Source organism: Hemiscyllium ocellatum, chromosome 10 (genome assembly GCF_020745735.1).
Source record: "Hemiscyllium ocellatum isolate sHemOce1 chromosome 10, sHemOce1.pat.X.cur, whole genome shotgun sequence".
Taxonomy (NCBI): domain Eukaryota; kingdom Metazoa; phylum Chordata; class Chondrichthyes; order Orectolobiformes; family Hemiscylliidae; genus Hemiscyllium; species Hemiscyllium ocellatum.
Window position 1 is genome coordinate 40,306,193 of NC_083410.1, and position 20,290 is coordinate 40,326,482.

Here is a 20,290-nt window from a genome sequence, read left to right on the forward strand (position 1 = left end):
ACTTTGACGAAGCTCTTTCCACACTATAGAGTTAAATATGTTCCTTGTAAGGGTCTTCCAGTTTCCTGTTTGTCTCAGAAGCTTTAAATTCTCAGACCTTTAAAGACCCATTGTGTTGTCTGAGGTTAGTCAAGTTCTAAATATCTTCCTTTGAAATTACTGTTGAGGTATCATACCAGTTTTTCTGCTTTCTGGCTGACAATTAACAATGACAGTCATGTGACTTCTGGGCAATATACTCAAAATTATGTTTAAAAGGTCAGATTTGTCCTCTTTTATGAAACATAACATAATAATTACCTGCTCATGAGAAAAGCCATCATAAATGAAAATTCCACATGATTCTTCTGAAGTTTGGGCTGACCAATATGTTGTTGGACTAGGAAAAGAGAGTTATGTACAGAATAATATAACCTGTGAATACCTAATGATTTACGACTTTTGACAAAAAAAATTAATAAATCTGAACACTGTCAAACTTCACCTTGGTTAGTACAGAATGAAAAAAATTAAAACAAATTACTGAAAGGAAGGGTTATGGCCCACAATTAGATTCACCAAGATTCAAGATTCAAACAAATATTTTCATATAACAAATTCATTTTCTGCGTTACTGTTGCTAGTTACTTCAGAATTTAAACAAAAACCAAAATAAAATGGAGAGATTGTTATTCCAGCTGTTGCTATAATTAATGTCCATCCCATTTCAAATTGTTTTGATGGCATTCTTTGTGCTCCCTGTTGATCCTTGTTCCTTATTCATTTCATCACCTCTGCTATCTTTTAGGCATACCTTTTCATTTCTTCTATGTATTGTATACTCTGTTACAGAGATTAGTATGCTTACAAAGTGTTGTGGCTAGTGGAAGCTTGCTAAGTGTTTGACATTGATAGCAATATAGTGATTACAAAAAGAGTATTTTCTAACTTCTTTTAAACCATATTGCTTTTCCAGACACATATGTCAAGTTAACACTGCTGAATTCTATGGGTCAGGAGATGTCCAAATGTAAGACGTCCATTCGTCGAGGCCAACCAAATCCTGTGTACAAAGAAACATTCATTTTTCAGGTAGCACTATTTCAACTCTCCGATGTGACACTCATACTGTCTGTGTATAACAAACGGAGCATGAAACGCAAGGAAATGATTGGCTGGATTTCACTTGGCCTCAACAGCTCAGGCGAGGAAGAGCTGAATCATTGGACTGAAATGAAGGAATCGAAAGGACAGCAAGTTTGTCGGTGGCATTCATTATTAGAATCCTAATGAATACTTTGTATATTGCAGTGGGCTTTGGCTCAGGGTTCGAAACAATGTCTTTCAGACTTTCTTAACCAAACTAGTGGTTGCAGAATACGACAATTGCCTCATTTTTGGCTCAGTTCATGATAATGCTGGAAAGTAATGACTTTATGGAAAATGTGAGGGAACACAATTTCCTGTATAATGTGTATCATTTACTATCAGTGCAACACATAAGGTGAGGAATAACAGTTTTTAGAGAATTAGAGAAAAATTATATTGTTTGAAAAGCCCAAACAATATGGTCTGTAATATTTAAGTCATTAGTTGAGGAAATGCAGAAAGATAGTGATTAATAGTCAAAAACCATATTATAACAAATTATTTTGGTGAGGCACGAGCTTAGCAATTTTACTGTTAAAGGGTGTGGTAGTGAATTTCCAAAGTAAGGAATTCTGTTCACACTTTATTTGTTGAGCCACCACTGTTGGAATCTGTTTTTATATGTTGAAGTGAGTTGCTCTTTGATTTCTTGTAGCTGCCTCTTGCATACTTTGTGATAGGAAGCTATTGCATTCAAATCATTACAGCAAACTCCAGTATCACAAGAAGCAAGCACAGGAACAATGTCAAAAGCTCCATGTAAGCCAACTGGCCACAATTATTAATTATAGTGAAATTAGATTTCTCTATTATTTATTTGATGAATTTAAATAATGCAAAGTAATAACTCACCAGAATAATTAGATATATGGAGGTGCCTTTAGTACTCACTGGATTGAAAGCTGAAAGATTCTTAGTTGTGCCCTATGGCTGGTGTTTTGATCAGCCTCTTAACTCATGTCCATATAATAGCATTATATTTGGTCACCAAAGCATATAAATTTCTATTTGAATGCAGGATGGTACATTACTGATAGGGAGCATGAGTATTAATTTCTCCAATATCTCTGATCAGTTTGGCAGATGTGTAAACAGTGTGCACCTTCTGTATTAATGATATACAGCTTCTTTCTGATACATGAGTACTTACTAATGTCAGCTTTTCCTACAATGTGTATTGACTACTGACCTACAGCTACCCATTCTGTACATGAACTGGGAGTAGCATAGACTGCCATTACATGACATTGGAGGAAACTAACTTTCCCATCACCAGCATTATTAATTCTATGAGCACAAAGCAATTCATAACACCATATTTCAATGTATATAATTTTAGGCATGGGAGGGGGGTTTGAACTCAGATTTAGTTAAGATATTTCTGAGAAATTGTTGATTAGGTACTTTTTTTAATATTAGAATTGTAGAAAAAATCAAATAATATTAGTTTTACTCAGCACAGCTGAATTTATTCTTCAATAAGCTGCATTGAAATATGACTCCGATTTTTTATACAGAGTTAATACAATTATCATATCTTACAACCGACATACTTCAATATTTCGTACTTCAATAAGATAAGCAGTTACTATCTAACAGCTGTTCTTTTAAAGCACATTGGATGGAGCAACAAAGTAACTGCTTAAGATCTAAGTAAATAAGTTTTTGTTTTAGTAAACTGTACCAAAAATGGAGAGAAATATTAAATCAGCACCCACTTTTAGGTATCTGGCCAATTATTGATTTATATTGATAGCAACACTGGGAAAGTAGATGCTAGGTATGTGCAAATGATCTGGGGAAAGTATCCTCAATTTGTATTAGTCCTTTCTAAACTAGGAATGACTGCAATATTACATTGTCAGACAATGTTAGAAACAGTTTCTATTCTGGACTTATAGAGTTCTAATAGTTTTAGAACATAGAACTGCACTTAGTATTTTGGACTTTTTAAAAAATATTAATTATCCTCACGATGTATAAGCTGTTTAGGTTTTAGATTTGACCTTTGAAAACAAAACACCTTTTAGTTGAAAGCAAATCCAGGCACTTTCAGACTGTTGGCCAGTCAATCTAAACCTAACTGAGTAAAGATATGGAGATGACGGTGTTGGACTGGGGTGTACAAAGTTAAGAAATCACACAACACCAAGTTATAGTCCAACAGATTTATTTGGAAGCACTAGCCTTTGGAGCGCTGCTCCTTTATTAGCTGGTTGATGATAAAGGAGCGGTGCTCCGAAAGCTAGTGCTTCCAATTAAACCTGTTGGACGATAACCTGGTGTTATGTGATTTTTAACTTGGTGAAATTAGTAAGATATTAAAATCTGTATCATGCCACCTCATTTTTCATTTTCATCAAATGCCTGATAATCTCCACAACTGGTCATTAGTTTCCCATAATGGATAAATATTTAATATTTTGTTGGCTCAACATATATCCATATTGTGATATCTAATCACAGCTAAATTAAATCCCAATATGGACTCAACTAAAAGCAAAGTGCTCATATCGAAGAAGGTATAATCACTCATCTCAATTGACATCTTCTAATATTTAGTAGCATTGATGCTCATAGGGCACCATGGATAGAGAAAAGTGAACAACTTGTCTCACTGTCCTCTCAAGCAGCTAATAGTGAAGGGCATTAGGGCAAAAATTGAAAAATACTGCATGAAAAATTGTAAGATGACCATGTTCACATTGTATAATCTTATGTTACTCAGAAATGCTCCCTCAACAAAAAAAAATAAATTTAAGGGTAATTATTGCCAATTTGAAGCAGCAAAAATGATCAGATCTATTTAAAATGCAGTTAAAGTTATTTTGAGTATTTTTATAATTGACTACTTTTAAATGTAAATGAATTACAATTTACATTCAGTATCAATTAATAGCATAAATCAATTGTGTGATACTGGCTGTCAGTAATTGAAGTACAGCCAGCCAATACAATCATGTTACTAGCTAACTTTGCATAGTTTGATCATCCTTTCTCAATTATATTAAATAACCTATAATTCTATATTATGTATTTGAGGTCAATGAACTACACAATAAAAGAATGTCTAAACATTCTAATGTGGCACTTCATTGGAATGGAATGCAAATAAAGTTAGGAAAAATATGTTCCAATGTTGTCAAACTGAACAACCTCAAACTGAAAAATCTTGTCAATAGTCTGTACACTGGTTTTCAGTCAATATGCAATGGCAGTATCAAATTGGGCCTCACCCACTGCTCTTTTTATCTAAGTGCCCTCTTCCACAAATTGCTCAGCAGTAGCCCAGTTTTCAGAGTAGCTGTCTCACTGCAGTTCCTATTTATGCCCCTCTTGTTTTACAATAGAGGTTAGTTTTTTTAGATTAGATTAGATTACTTACAGTGTGGAAACAGGCCCTTCGGCCCAACAAGTCCACACCGACCCGCCAAAGCGCAACCCACTCATTCCCCTACATTTACCCCTTTACCTAACACTACGGGCAATTTAGCATGGCCAATTCACCTGACCTGCACACCTTTGGACTGTGGGAGGAAACTGGAGCACCTGGAGGAAACCCACGCAGACACGGGGAGAACGTGCAAACTCCACACAGTCAGTCGCCTGAGTCAGGAATTGAACCCGGTCCCTGGCGCTGTGAGGCAGCAGTGCTAACCACTGTGCCGCCGTGCCACCCACAAGTTTGAAAAATAAATGGTAAACCTGTATGTGTACCCAATGCTCACAGCTGGGTAGTATGTATATAGATGCAAGAGGAAAAGCAACAATATCAGCATGTTAAGCAGGCACAGTGGCACAGTGGTTCTCACAGCGCCAGAGACCCGGGTTCAATTCCCGCCTCAGGCAACTGTCTGTGTGGAGTTTGCACATTCTCCCCGTATCTGCGTGGGTTTCCTCCGGGTGCTCTAGTTTCCTCCCACAGTCCAAAGATGGGCGGGTCAGGTGAATTGGCCATGCTAAATTGCCCGTAGTGTTGGTAAGAGGTAAATGTAGGGGTATGGGTGGGTTGCGCTTCGGCGGGTCAGTTTAGACTTGTTGGGCCGAAGGGCCTGTTTCCACACTGTAAGTAATCTAATCTAATCTAAACAAGGTTGCCTGTTTCCATGAAAACACTGATCAGGTGATTCAAGTATGACATGACAAGATATGAGAAATGATGTTTTCATCCTAGAAGCCAGCAGACCGTGGGTTAAAAAGACTGTCAGGTAGCAGCCTAAGACCTAATTTCAACGGCATTAATTAATCACAGCATTAAGAAATAGTTGTGTGAGGTTACTAGTGATGAAGATAAGAAATGCTTATCAGTGGAAATAAATCATGGAAGATTCCAAAAGTAAGAAAAAAAGTTAAATAAAAAATACAATAAAAATGCTAATAGAAAATAAGTTTAAGTAACTGTTAAGGAATAAACAAGGATAAAGGAACAATGTAACATTCTAAAAAGTACAAACAATTTAAGTAACAAATCTAGAGGTAAGAAAGGTAAAGGCAGAGGTTATAGAAATAAAAATGTAGATGAAGTAAATAAAGTGACTGTAATGCAGATGTATGGTATTACTCTGCCCCTCCTTCCCAGAAAATAATTGATTATGGGAGTTTGCTGTACATTTCACACACCAGCAGCAACATATTGAATGTGAAATAATATAAAACTTCTGAAATTCCTGGAGTTAGAGAGAGCAGAAAGTAAAAATTCCACTCAAGTAGCATCAGGATTTTCAATTTAGAATCATGTTAGGTAGAATTTTATGCTCGCCTCCAAAACCAAGTTAGAGCAGAGTGTAGTATTTACTTGGATGGAAAGATACCAGATTGAAGCCCGGACTTCCTTTACACTGCTACCTTAATTAAGTCCAATGAATACCAAATTAGAGCCTCATCTTGCTGCAATTGATATTCATCTAGCAGTGGACAGGGCAGATTGAAAAACAAATCCTGGTGTGTTTTCATGTTAACTCCTGGTGGGAGTTGGGACATTTGAGATTGCCTCATTGTCAGGCACTTGGCGCCTGATTGAGGAACCAAACATTGAGAAGAGAGTAAGTTACTGAAAGTTACCGTCCAACCTTTCTTCCCACAACTGCCCACCCAAGCCTGTGATCCCTCTCCTGTAACTGCATCTCTCCCTCATTCACCTGTGTGCTGGGCCCTTTGATGATCTAGGCTTTGGTAGCTGCATTGCAGGCAGCAGCCACCACCTCAAAGCGTGCTGTCATTGAGTTATACAGCATCCTTCAAACCAACTCGTCCATGCCAACCAGATTATCTAGACTGAATTAGTTACATTTGTCAGCATTTGGCCCATATCTCTCTAAACCTTTCCTATCAGTATACCTGTCCAATGTCTTTTGAATGTTGTAATTATACCTGCCTCTACTACTTCTTCTGGCAGCTCATTCTATATACGCACCATCTCCTGTGTGAAAACGTTGCTGCTCAGGTCCCTTCTAAATTTTTCCCCTGTCATATTAAACCTATGCCATCTAATTTTGGTCTCCCTTACCCTGGGGAAAAGACCTTGGCTGTTTACCCTACCTATGCCCCATATGATTTTATAAACTTCTATAAGGTCACCCCTCAGCCTCTTATGCTGCAAGGAAAAAGAAGTCCTAGCCTATCCAGCTTCTCCTTGTAACACAAATCTTCCGGTCTCAGTTATATTCTTGTAAATCATGTCACCAATGAGGAGCTGCCAATTTCTGATTGGCTGCTAGTCTTCATGTGAGAAGTGGGAGATTTCCCTCCTAGTGTCTTTGTCCCCAGGGAGGGTCATCCTTGGTTGCTTACATGCCCAACTGAAATGTAATACAACACCTCTTCCCCAAAAGCGTTTTTGCCAGCTTTCTGCTCAGTGAACATGACCCAATCACCTGGTTTAAGTTCCACCCATTCTATCTGGGTTCTATCTCAATTACACTGCTTCTTTAAATTCACCTGGGGGGAAGGGTTTGGTTTATTGTAATCCTGGAAATTTGATTCAGTAATTTTTCACATATATAACACCACCCAGGTAAAACTTAATCACATAATATTTGAACATGTGATATTTCCCAGAGTCCACAGTAGGTGATAAAAATAATAAACCAAATCTAATTCAATTCACATAAGTTTCAGTGACAACCACACTTCAGACCTGAATTACAGCTTCAGGAAGGTAAGACACATTCCTCAAAGAAGCACAAGTGCTGGCCCGACTCTTGTCATAAAACATGTTGCACATATAACATATAGGCCATTTAGGCCAACAGATATATCTCCATGTTGCAAGTGTGAACCATTAATGTCTGGTTGAAGCATAGATGGCTCTCACATAATTACTGTTAAATGAACCTCAATACGAATAAAGTTAAAAATCACACAACACCAGGTTAGAGTCCAACAGGTTTATTTGGAAGTACTAGCTTTTGGAGCGCTGGTCCTTCACCCAAAACCGCCAGGCAATTTTCATTGACTCGATCCATTATCCTCACAACTAGTGAATTCTAACAAAGAGACAACACGACACAGATAACTGAGTTTTTTTGCAAGTCATAACAGCTACTTTACTTTGAATATTTGCATTACTTACATAGCAGTTTCTCATGAGTTGCCAACAACTGTGGTTCAGAAACCAATTGTCCATTCCAGAAAATTCCCATTGAAGACAGGAGGAGTGGGAACTCTATTTGGGCAGAAATTAGTCATACTAAACCCCAATCAATTTCCTCAGGAATTTTGCCCATTAAGTCCATTGTAATCCAGAAAAGAGAATGTAGAAGAGAGAACAGAAAAAGAGAATGAAAAAGACTGGAACCGAAGTAATGATTTCATAATTATTTCTACCTATAATTTCTTTTTCTGAAGAAAGACATACTAGCACAAAGGAGTCTAGAGAAGGTTCACTACGTTGGTTCCAGGTATGGAGGGATTTTTTTATGAGGAGAGTTTGAGTAGGTTGCGCTTGTCCTCATTGAAGCTTAAGAATGAGGTAACTTTATTAAAACATACAAGATTCTCAGGGCACTGGACAGGATCGATGCAGAGAGGCTGCTTCCCAATATGGGAGATTCCAGGAGGATAGAGCATAACCTCAAAGTAAGGAGCCACCCATTTTAGACAGATGTAAGGAGGAATTTCTTTTCTCAGAGAGTGGTGAATCTGTATAATTCTTTACCACAAAGAGCTGTCAAGGCTGTGTTGTTGAGTACATTCAAGACTAGATAGATAAATCTTTAATCAGTAAGGGGATCAAGAGTTATGAGCACAAAATAGGACAGTGGAGTTGACTATGAGACCATAAAAAGTCGGAACAAGAATAAGCTGTTCAGCTTCTCACGTCTGCTCCACCATTCACTTTCCCAATTTTTCCCATAACCTTTGATTCCTCTCCTGATCAAGATTCTATCCATCTCAGACTTAACTATATACGAGGCCTGTACTACCACAGTTCTCTGTGGCAAGAAGTTCCAAAGATTCACAACCCTCTGAGAGAAGAAATTCCTCTGCAACTCAGTCTTAAATTGGACTCCCCTGATTCTGAGACCATGTCCACTAATCCGAGGCTCTCCCATTGGGAAAACATCCGCTCAGCCTTTACTCTGTCAGGCCCCTAAAGAATTCTATATGCTGCAACGGGCTTGCCTTTTGTTCTTCTAAACTCCAATAAGGAAACTCCCAACCTGTTTAGCCTTTCCTCATAAAACCATCCCTCCAGTGATCATCTTAGTGAATCTTTTCTGAACTGCCTCCAATGAAATGATAGCTTTCCTTAAACAAGGGCATGAAACTGCTCACAGTACTCCAGATGTGGTCTCACCAGCACCTTTCTATGCTACTTTCTGCCCACCCCCACCCTCCTCTAGCTTATCTCTCCACGCTTCAGGCTCTCTGCCTTTATTCCTGATGAAGGGCTTTTGCCCGAAACGTCGATTTCGCTGCTCCTTGGATGCTGCCTGAACTGCTTTGCTCTTCTAGCACCACTAATCCAGAATCTGGTTTCCAGCGTCTGCAGTCATTGTTTTTGCCTAGCACCATGTACAGTTGCAGTAACACTTCCCAGCTCTTATACTCCAATCCCCTTGAAATAAGACCCAGAATTTCATGAGCCTTCCTGATTACCTGCTGCACCTGTGTGTTAGCTTTTCTGTGTTTCATGCACAAGTACCCCCAAGCCTCTTTATGTTGTGGTTTTCTACAGTTTTTCTCCATTTAAATAACACTGTTCTTTTGTTCTTCCTTTCAAAATGAACAACTTCACATTTTTGCACATTATAGTCCATTTTCAACATTTTTTCCCACTGATTTAACATCAATATCTCTCTGTGTGTATCCCTCTCATAACTTGCCTCTCCACTTACCTTTGTGCCGTTTGCAAATTTGGCTGCAGTACTTTCACTTCTTTCCTCCAAGTCACGATTATCAGAACAGTCATGATCTCAGATTTGAGCCAAATGGACTGTTGCTGCTCATACCTTAGAGTCTAATGGGCCTCTGCAGCACTTACACAAGTTAAGAACAGGCACTATTCTTGCTGAAACCTTTAGAAAGAACCCATAACTTTACTTCATATGAAATTGTTCCCATTGCTTTTACTCAACAAATTTACTCTGAAATTGCTTCCTTAAATTTGTTGGTCATCTCTGCCACCTTTAAAATCTATATATTTAGACATGTCTTTGCTTATTTCATAAACCTTTCCTGATTCCTCCTTGGTCTTTGGCCACTGAAGCAGTATAGTATTTCATTATGTGAGTAGCTTTTAGAAGTATAACTTCTTGTTGACTGAGATGAGAATGTGGAAGAGAGAACAGAACAGGAGGATGAGTTGAACAGAAGTAACTATTTCATAATTACTTTATCCAAGATATTGCATCCATAAGTATATTAATAACTTCACAGTAATACCTTTACTGTAGATACTTTATTATCATGTTGATATGTAATATTAAATAATTTTTAAGCCTGATGGATATGAATTTTTAAAATGGCAAGCTGACTGAATACAGATGTCTGTGCAAGTGCAACATTATATATGTTAGGAAATGAAAGATGGAAAACATATAATAAAAGCAAAAACAGGAGGGTGGAAGGTAATTAAATAAGAGGGAAGGAAACATAAAAATAATTTGGAGAATATGAAAGCAAATAAAGAAATGATAGTAGGATAAGAAGCTGATTATCCCAAAACGAGTAAGACAGTACAGTAAGGTAACAATTAAACATGAGTTTTTCTAGGAATGTACTACATTTCTGTGTTATGAATACGAAACAAATAAGGGAAATTGAAATATAGGGCTAAGGTTTACAGTCCCTATATATGTAAAAGACAGGGAGCTTGTAAAATAAAGTGGGTAATATTCTGTCACCTATTCCGTCATCTCAAACCTTATGATAGGTGGGGAATATATCAGGAAGCCTGTCAGCCCTTAGGCCTGTTGGGGCACTTATGTGGCCAATTAATAGTCATTTAAGACTTTCATTCAACCTCTTCCATTACTTTATGTGTGGCAAGGCAAGGTGGAAGCAAGATGGGTAGACCAACAGTTTTCACTGAATAGGCAAAAAGGGGCTTACTTCCTTTAGGGGTTCCCCACGCCCATTGGAAACAACCTACCCAAAAATTAAACCGTACCTTTAACCATCCCCATGACATCTCTAATCCATCAGTCTCATTGCTGAGATCTCCCAGCCAGGCCAACAAAAATACAGGACTTTCCTTTAATCCTGGGCTCCACAACTGTGCCTTCCTCAAGAACACATTGTAGCGGTCACTGATCAATCATGGTGCTGCTGGGACTTTAGATGAACTACCAGCTCTGTAAGGTAAGCTTCCTTCTGGATTGTAGGGTGGAGAGGGGAGCAAAAGGTCACACTCTGAATTAATTAACAGGCTCAAGGCAAGCTTCTCTCCTGGGGAGAGAACAGGAAATATATGTTCAGGAAAAAATGGAATCAATTGATACCTGAAGAAATGGGAACAAAAAGGCAATAAACAAAAGAATAGAAGAAAGAACAGAAATAAGTAAAAGTTTTCGAAAACTTCACACTATACAGGGAAGTCAACTGAAAACGTGCAAAAATATCCTTCAAGTTTCAATAAGCAGTCCACATCTATGACTTGGTCCTAAATAAGTTCATATTGATGGAATTAAAGTTTTGCCAACCTGGAGCTATAAATATCACACAAAAAAATTACTTTGGTTAGATTCAATCCAGCACCTCATGAGAAAGGGGCCCCCAGTACAAAACTGCCATAGTTTTTGCTGAATTAGCAATCTCATGTCAAGTCACAGAAAAGTCTGTAATAAATGTTTTAAGCAAATTTAGCAGTACCTTTGGAGAGAGAAACAGAGTTACCATTTCAGGTCGGTGACCAAATCATTAACTTGGAACACTGAGCAAAATTATACACTCCTGGGGTATAGGGTGGCGAAACAGACAGGGAATGAAACTTGGACTTAATGCTAAAGGTTTCTTTCCTGGCACATATCCATCTATCCCGTCCAACTGCAATTTTATGGTGACTGTGGCCAATTAATGCCTGCAAAAGCATCTTCCCACCCTACTACAATTTGTTCCCGTGGGTCAGGAGAGTGCCGTAATGAGTGAGAAGCCCTATAGCTATTACTGTTCGGTCTGCTGACAAGCAAAGATGGGGTAGGAGGGAGACATCTCTGTTATGGGCCCCATGTCTCATTGCAATAATTCTGCCCTGGTTTCCCCTCCCCTATTCTCTGCTTGTTCACACTTGACTCCAACTTCTTCAAAGGATCTGCTAGCCAGATATTTGATTATCTGACCGTGCTCATAAGCAGAAGTATTTTGCTTTTGCTACATGTAAGGTTCTTGTATAAACTACAAAGTGATAAAATGATGCATCAGGGATAATACATTTCTCATATTGAAGCATGTCATTACGAAATTAATGAGAACTTTAATGTGCACTTATTATTCTGTTTTTGTAAGTATTTGATACTAATAGTGAATTTCAAAATAGGCAGTTTTAATTCTTAGTCTTAATAACAGTCATGTTGGTCAGCAAAAATGTGGGAAAGAAAATAAATAGATTGGAAAAGAACAGCAAAAGAAGCTGCATATAAACTGAAATACACAAGTCAAACTATAAGAATAATAATGAAACTGGAACCAAAGACAGAAAAAAAGGGTAACAGCATAAGAATCTTCATGGGAGACAAGAATATGATGGAAAGAAATAAACGATACTTTGGTGCTAACTGACTTTCCAACTGGCATACAATGAACTGTATAATTGCTAATGTCTGACTTTGTATCATTGTGCCTTCTCATTCAAATATGAATCTTTCTGTAATGTGTATATTGCTAACTTTGATATTCATAGTTCAAGGACAATAACATTTCTAACATCCGGAAAACATATATACGCTCAACATATTTACATCATATTGGTCCTCTTGTCAGTTAGAATCATATGGTTGCATTGAATAAGATGACATCATACATTATTTGACAAAATGTCAAATAATTAAGCTAAATCCTACTGGTAATATATAAAAATAGCATCTAGGTTAAGGGTTCGAGATTAATTTTAATATTTTGATGTCAGATTTACTTGTAGTGCCTTTATGCAAACAGCCTGAAAGAGTCTGGATGAATGATATATTTTGAATCAAAAACAACATGACGTTAACAACCATATTGAAGTAGGAGTTTATCCATAGCCATTATTAACGTTTAGTGAAATGCAAATTGTACCATGTTGCAGATTCTGATCTTTGTTGATAATTCCAAATTCATTACCTAATGTTCAAATATAGATGCTGATATAGTAAGTAGAATTAAAACAATTTATAATCTCAAGATTAATTTGCTTATTACACAAAAGGTAATCAGAACTGAAAATATAATGCATTAACAAGAAGTTCTTAATAGGGAGTAGTTGAGCACAGGGAAAACTTTTATGCCTATCAACCCAGGCTGAAACCAAGAGGATGATCAGTTAAAACCAAGCAGATTAATTACTTGCTCAAAAGACCCCTTTTATGCCACATGCAAATTGAAGCTGCGAGGATCAACAGGCACCTGACATGCCTGCCTTAAGCAGGAAGAGACTTCATGTAGGTATTATTTTAGTAGGACACCAATTTACTTATAACTATGACTTTCGATAGGAAGCCAATATGGTTTTCCTGCTAGATAAAAAGGAGCTTGGCAACTGTCAAGATGGACAAAAGACTTTTCAAGGAAAATAAAAGGTTTTCCTATGTTTGGTCAGGATGAGAAGACCTCACAAAGATGGATGCAGCCTTTTCACTCTTTTCACGCTGAAAATTCTTCCTGCCTGTTTGCCAACAAACACATGTTTGGTAGCTAAACACTCACCAGCCAATTGCTGCTTTTTGCCTATTATGTGTGGGCAGCTGACCAATAGCATATAAGTGTGGCCTGGAAACTAAAATATCCCAAGCCTCAAACTTAGTTCAGAGAGTGCATGTTGCTTTCGCAAAATCCCTATGACTGTTTAAAGTTAGCTCTCCAAATTTTAGTAACTCACAAAAGTATTGTGTCAAGTTGTACTCAGGTTCCTACTCCCTATTGAGAAGCTGGTTTAATATAAATAAATGTAAAATAATGACTGTTTTAAAAGAACTTTTTAAAAAAATTCTTATTTTTAAAGATAACTTTTTCCACATCATATAGAGTGCTGTGCAGTAATGTGCTTTTGGCTTTGCTGTTTGTCCTGCAAGCACATGTTTTAAATAGCTTCAGTAAGAATGGTTGTAGATCATATTTTTATAACTTCACCTCTTTTTAGAACTATTTCCACACGCCTTCTATATATGTTATGCTTAATTACCAATTTTGACGTCGTGAATGCAATAACTAGGTGACATTGTGACTTGTTGTGGTATCAATGTCAGAAGCACATTTCATGGCACAGTAACACACATGGATAAAATGCTATGTCTGAATTTTATACTGAAGTACAAAGTCACATTATATAATGCCTGTGTTCTCTCACATTTTAATACCCACAAAACACCGATATGATCGGTGCCTTATTTTTATCATAGTATTAAATAAAACTTTACAAAGGTGTGTGTTAGAAATGTAAATCTAAAGACGTAACTATTTGTAATAGTGTCTTCAGCTCTTAAATTTATTTAATATAAATTTATATAGATTTATTGTAGAATCCAGATGTTTCTAATGGCTACAATTTAATGGGGAAGGATTTGGCATTCTAAACCACATGCATGTTATGTTATGTTCAGTTTACATTGCGAATATTATTTTCAGCTTATACCTGGTTAATTTACAGTTTGCTTCTGAAAAAATGTGTTGACACTGGTGATGAAGAACAACAGATATATTAAGTTTATCTTCCATTATTCCATCCTTTTGATTGGGCTATTTTGACTGAACAGTGATGTGAACACTGTCTTGTGCAGTTGTGAATGTGTTAATATAGTAAATTTCACTGCGCTTGAAAATTGATTGTTCAAAAATGATCCAAATGCCATCAGCAACATAACTGAAGATTTTTTTTATGAGCGCAGTTGTAAATGTGTTATCGTTGTAAATTTCACCGTACTGCAAAAATTGATTGTCTAAATAATGATCAAATATCATAATTGGCTGCATTTGGCAGACAGCATAATTGAATGAAATTATTGCAACACGTTTCTGATGCCAAGACTATTGCTTCCTCATTGGACGAAGAACATTTCTGGACAGGCAACCTCTTGTCAATTGGTTTTCTACCAATCTGGTAGGAGGATATTGTCATTGTCAACCGTAAATATTAGTTCTAGTCATTTATTCTTCAAAAAATAAACTAAATGTTACATTAAGGGAATTCAAAACAAAAAAAAACTTTTTTACAGAAAATATTGGAAATAATCCTACAGGTCTGGCTGTATTCTTTGGAGAGAGAAACATAAGCAGAATTTTATCAGCCTTTTTTTTTGAGAAGATTTGTAGCTCAGTTGAGGTTCTGGATGCAGGTTTGCTCACTGAGCTGGAAGGTTCAGTTTCAGACATTTCATCACCATACTAGGTAACATCATCAGTGAACCTCCAGAAGAAGCATTAGTGGTATGGCCCACTTTTTTATTTATGTGTTTAGGTTTCCTTAAGTTTCTGACATCATTTCGTGTGGTGACGCTGTTTCCTTTTTTTTCTCAGGGGGTGGTAGATGGGATAAGGTCTGTGTGTTTTTTTGATAGAGTTCTGGTTGGAATGCCATGCTTCTAGGAATTCTCATGCAATCTCTATTTGGCTTGTCCTAGGATGGATGTGTTGTCCCAATTGAAATGGCATAGAGGATCTCTAAACAGCAGAGGGAAATCACCTATACAGTATATTCAAAAAGAATGGGTACCCAATGAACAGACCACTGATTTCTCAGCAACAAACCCAAACAAGCAGACAAAACACGTCCAGAAATCCTAGCCGCCCTCCCCTACATCAAAGACATCTCAGAAATGACTGCCAGACTACTCAGACCTCTTAGTCCACAAACCCACCAACACACTAAAACAGAGTTAATGACCTCGAAGGACCCCATACAGACAACAAGCAAAATTAATATAATTTACAAAGTACCTTGCAAGAACTATAACAACACTATAACAACTAGCCACCAGTATACATCAACATCAACTAGCCATAAAAAGACATGACCCTCTCTCACTAGTATCCTTACATACAGATGAGGAAGGACACCACTTTGACTGGGACAACACATCCATCCTAAGACAAGCAAAACAGAGACATGCACGAGAATTCTTCAATTCCATTTACCACCCCCTAAGAAAAAGAACAGGAAATGGCATCACCACAGGAAATGACACTACCATGTGAAATGACATCACCAACTCAAGGAAACCTAAACATATAAATAAGAAGCAGGCCATACAACCAGTGCTTCATCCAGAGGCTCACTGATGATGTTACCTAGCATGATGATGAAATGTCTGAAACCAAACTGTCCAGCTCAGCGATCAAACCTTTATCAGCCCTATTAAGATGCTCTGGGAGGCTGTAGGGCTGTTAAAATAGCAGGGGAAAGCAGCGGGGGGTGGGGGGAGTGTCCAACGTATACTTGTCAGCACAGTATGCCAGCAATGGACACCTTGGATATAATATTGCCTGTTAAGTGGCCAATTATGCCACCTCTCATATTTGCGAACAATTTTAAATGGTCACCCCATTAAGTGAACCATGGCAGCACCCAGCAGTTTCTTGGAGTGAGTTATCTGCTTTATGGTCATTTCGTGGTTCAAACAGGCATTTAAGTGTATCTTTAAAACAGTGATCTTGCTTTATCAGCCAGCAACCTATGTCCCAAGTTGTCTAAAGAATTCCTGAGAGGTGGAAAAGCAACCAAGGGGCTGGAAAATCAAATCCTGATGAATGGCTTTTGCCTGAAACATCGATTTTCCTGCTCCTTGGATGCTGCCTGACCTGCTGTGCTTTTCCAGCACCTGCAGTCCTCACTTTTGCCTAAAGAATTTCTGAATTCACTACTGTCCAGAAGGAGGAATTTTTTTTGCACCTCAGTGTTAAGTGAGTGACTCCTAGTTTGAGTCTCCCTGACTATTGAAAACATCTTCTCAAAATGTACCCCATCAAGCCCCCTCAGAATCTTAAACAAAAACAGAAATTATTGGAGGAACTCCGTAATTTGCAGCATCTGTGGAGAGTTAATACTGAGTTAATGTTTCAGATCCAGTGACTTTTCTTCAGCTGAAGAAGGGTCATTGCACTTGAAACATTAATTCTGCTTTCTCTCCACAGATGCTGATAGACCTGCTGAGCTTCTCCAGCAAATTTGGTTCTTTTTACAGATTCCCAGTATCCACAGTTCTGTGTTTTATTTCTCCTTAGAATCTTGCATCTATCAATATGATCACCTCATTCAATTAAATTCTAATGAATAAAGACCCAATCTGTCCAGCTGTTCTTGATAAAGTGAACATCTTTATCACAGAAACCAGCCTACTGAATCTCATTTGAACAGTCTCTAATGCCATAATATCTCTTATGAGATATGGGGACAAAGAATGTACACAGTACTCCAGATGTGGCTTCACTAACACTTATACAATTGTGACAAACCTTCTCTGCCTTTTAACCCCCCTCCATCAGTAAAGGCCAAAATTCCATTTGTCTTCTCAAATACTTGCTGCGTCTGAATACTAACTTTTTATGTTTCATGCACGGGATGACCCAGATCCCTCTGTACTGTGCTTTTTTGGAGTTTGTTTCCATTTAAATGCCTTTTAATTCTTCAAACCAATGTGAATGACCTCACATTTTTCTGCATTAAGCTCTATCTGCAAGGTTTTTCGCACACTCATAGTATCTATTTCCCTTTGCCAATTCCTTATGTTGTCATTTCAACATGCCCTCCCACATATTTTTGAATCATCAGCAAACATTTCACTCTGCCCCTTTCTCCAAATCATGAATATAGACAGTAAGTCTAATGGCACTCCATAAGTTAGATCTTTCCAATATGAAGAAATCCCATTAATCCTGACTCTCTGTTGCCTAAGTGTTAACCAATCCTCAATCCTGTTTTGGTGGGAGCTAAGAGCTGAAAATTCCACATAATGTTTCAGGACATGTTTTTCATCAGAATGTCAGAGTTAATTCTGTTCCACTCTCCATTGTGTCTTCCACACCAAATGAGTCTTTCTGGCATTTTCTGTTTTTATTTCAGAAATCCAACTTCTGTGGTAATTTTTCAATGGCTATTTTGGATAATTGTTTCATTGGCTCATTTACATTAAATCATCTTCCATTATATGTATCCTTTTGTGCAAAGCAACAATGTTATGTTTCCTGAGAGGAAAGGATTAAATGCTGATCTGATCATCCAAGGCCATGATTAATAATGATAAAATAATAGAACAAAATATAACCACATAAGAGTAAACAAAACATGGGTGTTAGATTGCAGATATTTTTATAACTTTGAAATGCACCATTTGTTGCTCTTGTTGCCCAACCAAAAGGAATAAAAGGAAATTGTTTACTTGGTGTTAATAGGAATGAAAAATAGATAGAACTACTGTACAAATAGTTTTTTTTTCTCCAATATTGTGACTCGTTTCAGTTTACTCTCAGTAAAATGTAAGGAGACTGATGAAAGGATAAGAGAAAAACACTTCTTCAGGTTTTGTTACTGAGTATTATGCGTTGGTAAAGATCCATGTTTAAAAAATGTTGCTTCTTTGAGCATTGTGTAGTTAAGCGAAAGTTTAGAATTCACATCAGAACTTAGATTAGTGATATGAAAGGATAAGACTTGCATGTACCATTTCGAAACATGAATTGTATGGAAGATTTTTTCAGTATAACAGAATAGTTTTATTATGGCAAGAATTGGAGAAATTGACTCAGACGTGTAGAGTATGAGTGGCTGAGGCAAATGAGGGGCACTGGAACGGGAAAATGCTGTTTGAGAGATAGTATCTGGTCCACAAAGATTTACTTACATATTGAATCATTAATGAATTCATTTAGCATTACTAAACGTCAACTCTACATGCAATCCTTATGCCATAGAATCATTTTCAAGGGACATAACAAGACTGAATAGGTTGCTAAAATTTAATTCCTTCATACACACATTTTAGCAGAAAGCATGAGGGTAAGAGGCAGTGAGCATTTTTCAATGTGAGTGGTTTCCCCTTTACCCGAAAAGATAACTGAAGTAAAAATTATATAGAAGAACCATATTTTCCACTGAAGAAATATTTGGGGTGCTGAAGTAATGCTTCAGATTTTTTGAATTACAATACTCAAAATCTTAGAAAGCCAGAAAATGAAACTTGCATACTGCATGCCATCTAATATTGTGATAAACACAAACTGTGAATTTCATTAAGAAGCAGCAGCAAGCGTTGAAGTCTAGGAAGACAATGTAATACAGAATTCACCAGTCTCAGACCAGATTTTAGACAGTGAGTTGAGTGTATGGAAAAGTTTCTTTACTCAGTTCTTTCTTCAATTTTAGTAGGGCTACATTTGGTGTAATCACAGTGTAACTGATCTTCAGTAAAAGCACCAACCAAATTGTGAACTGGCAATCTGTTATAAACCATTACTGATAGATTTTTCACAAAGAAATAGTGCAAAACAAATTGCTGTGTACTGTGTTGTACTTTCACTGAGGACCAATTTCAATCCTTTTTACTTACAATTAGTTATATTTCAATGACAAGGTTGCTACTTATCTTTCTTGTATAGTTTTTGCTAAGAACTAAGTATGCTTTGTTTTGCCATTTGACAGTGGACTCTTTGCTGTGCAAAAAAATGACACTACATTAAATCTTAAATGTAATAGAATTTTGTCTTTTAATGCATGTGAAGTCTAACTACGTGCTATTTAGGTGCATGTACTCTAGGTGTTCAGCATATTTTTCTCTGCATTTATTGTTTTTGAATCATAAACTGTTTTGTGCCAGTTTTGTTGGTGTTTTATCCTGTATGCTTCTAAAACTGATGGAGAAGTAATAGATTTTCCCTGAGACAATTGGCCAGCTGTATGTCATTTGCAACACTTACTGAATTGCTGCAACTTGTTTGGAATGTATGGGCTTAGTGACTCTGGATATGTATTTACTTGCCATTCCTTGTACAGAGTGACATAATCGCCTCAAACTATGGCTGACACATGAGCCAACTGGCTGCTCCTGTGCTTCTGCACGCAACCCACTGCTGTTTGGGAGATTTCCCTCACATAGCCTCTGCCTTGTGCTCTTAGTGAGCATGAATCCTATGAACCCCTCCACCCCTCTCATTGTTTCTGTGCATTTCCCAAGTGAGCTAAAGCTGGCTGTTATTACTTGGGGTAAACTATCCATTTCACTTTTCTCTGGTATGATTTACTGATTGTGTATAGTGACAAGTGACTTTTCAATTATGTGTGTACTTTAGCATTCTGTATGTAGCAGGAGGCCACACAATGCCTAGATCTGTGATCATTAAAGAAAGTGAGGCAGCCTGTAAGGCACTTTGCCGTTTGCTTACATGCCTCTCATCATCTCGTAATTCTTCTGTCCCTTCATATTTAGTATTCTTGCTGTGTTTCCTGAACATTGTAACCACCTAAATATCACAAAGTGTTTGGTAAAGGCTATTTGCTAACAGTTGTTGCTGTTCTGACTCTTTGGTGCCGTCAAATGCT

General features: G+C 37.4%; 1 protein-coding gene across 2 annotated transcripts in view; it reads left to right on the forward strand.

The window, feature by feature from the left end:
• syt14a (synaptotagmin XIVa) overlaps window positions 1–1,269 on the forward strand; it is a 146,499-nt gene extending 145,230 nt beyond the window's left edge. For both annotated transcript variants that reach the window (XM_060830879.1, XM_060830880.1), the window contains one exon: window positions 956–1,269. In XM_060830879.1, coding sequence (XP_060686862.1) covers window positions 956–1,269 — 314 coding nt within the window. The remainder of the gene's footprint in view (window positions 1–955) is intronic.
• The last annotated feature ends 19,021 nt before the right edge of the window (window positions 1,270–20,290 follow it).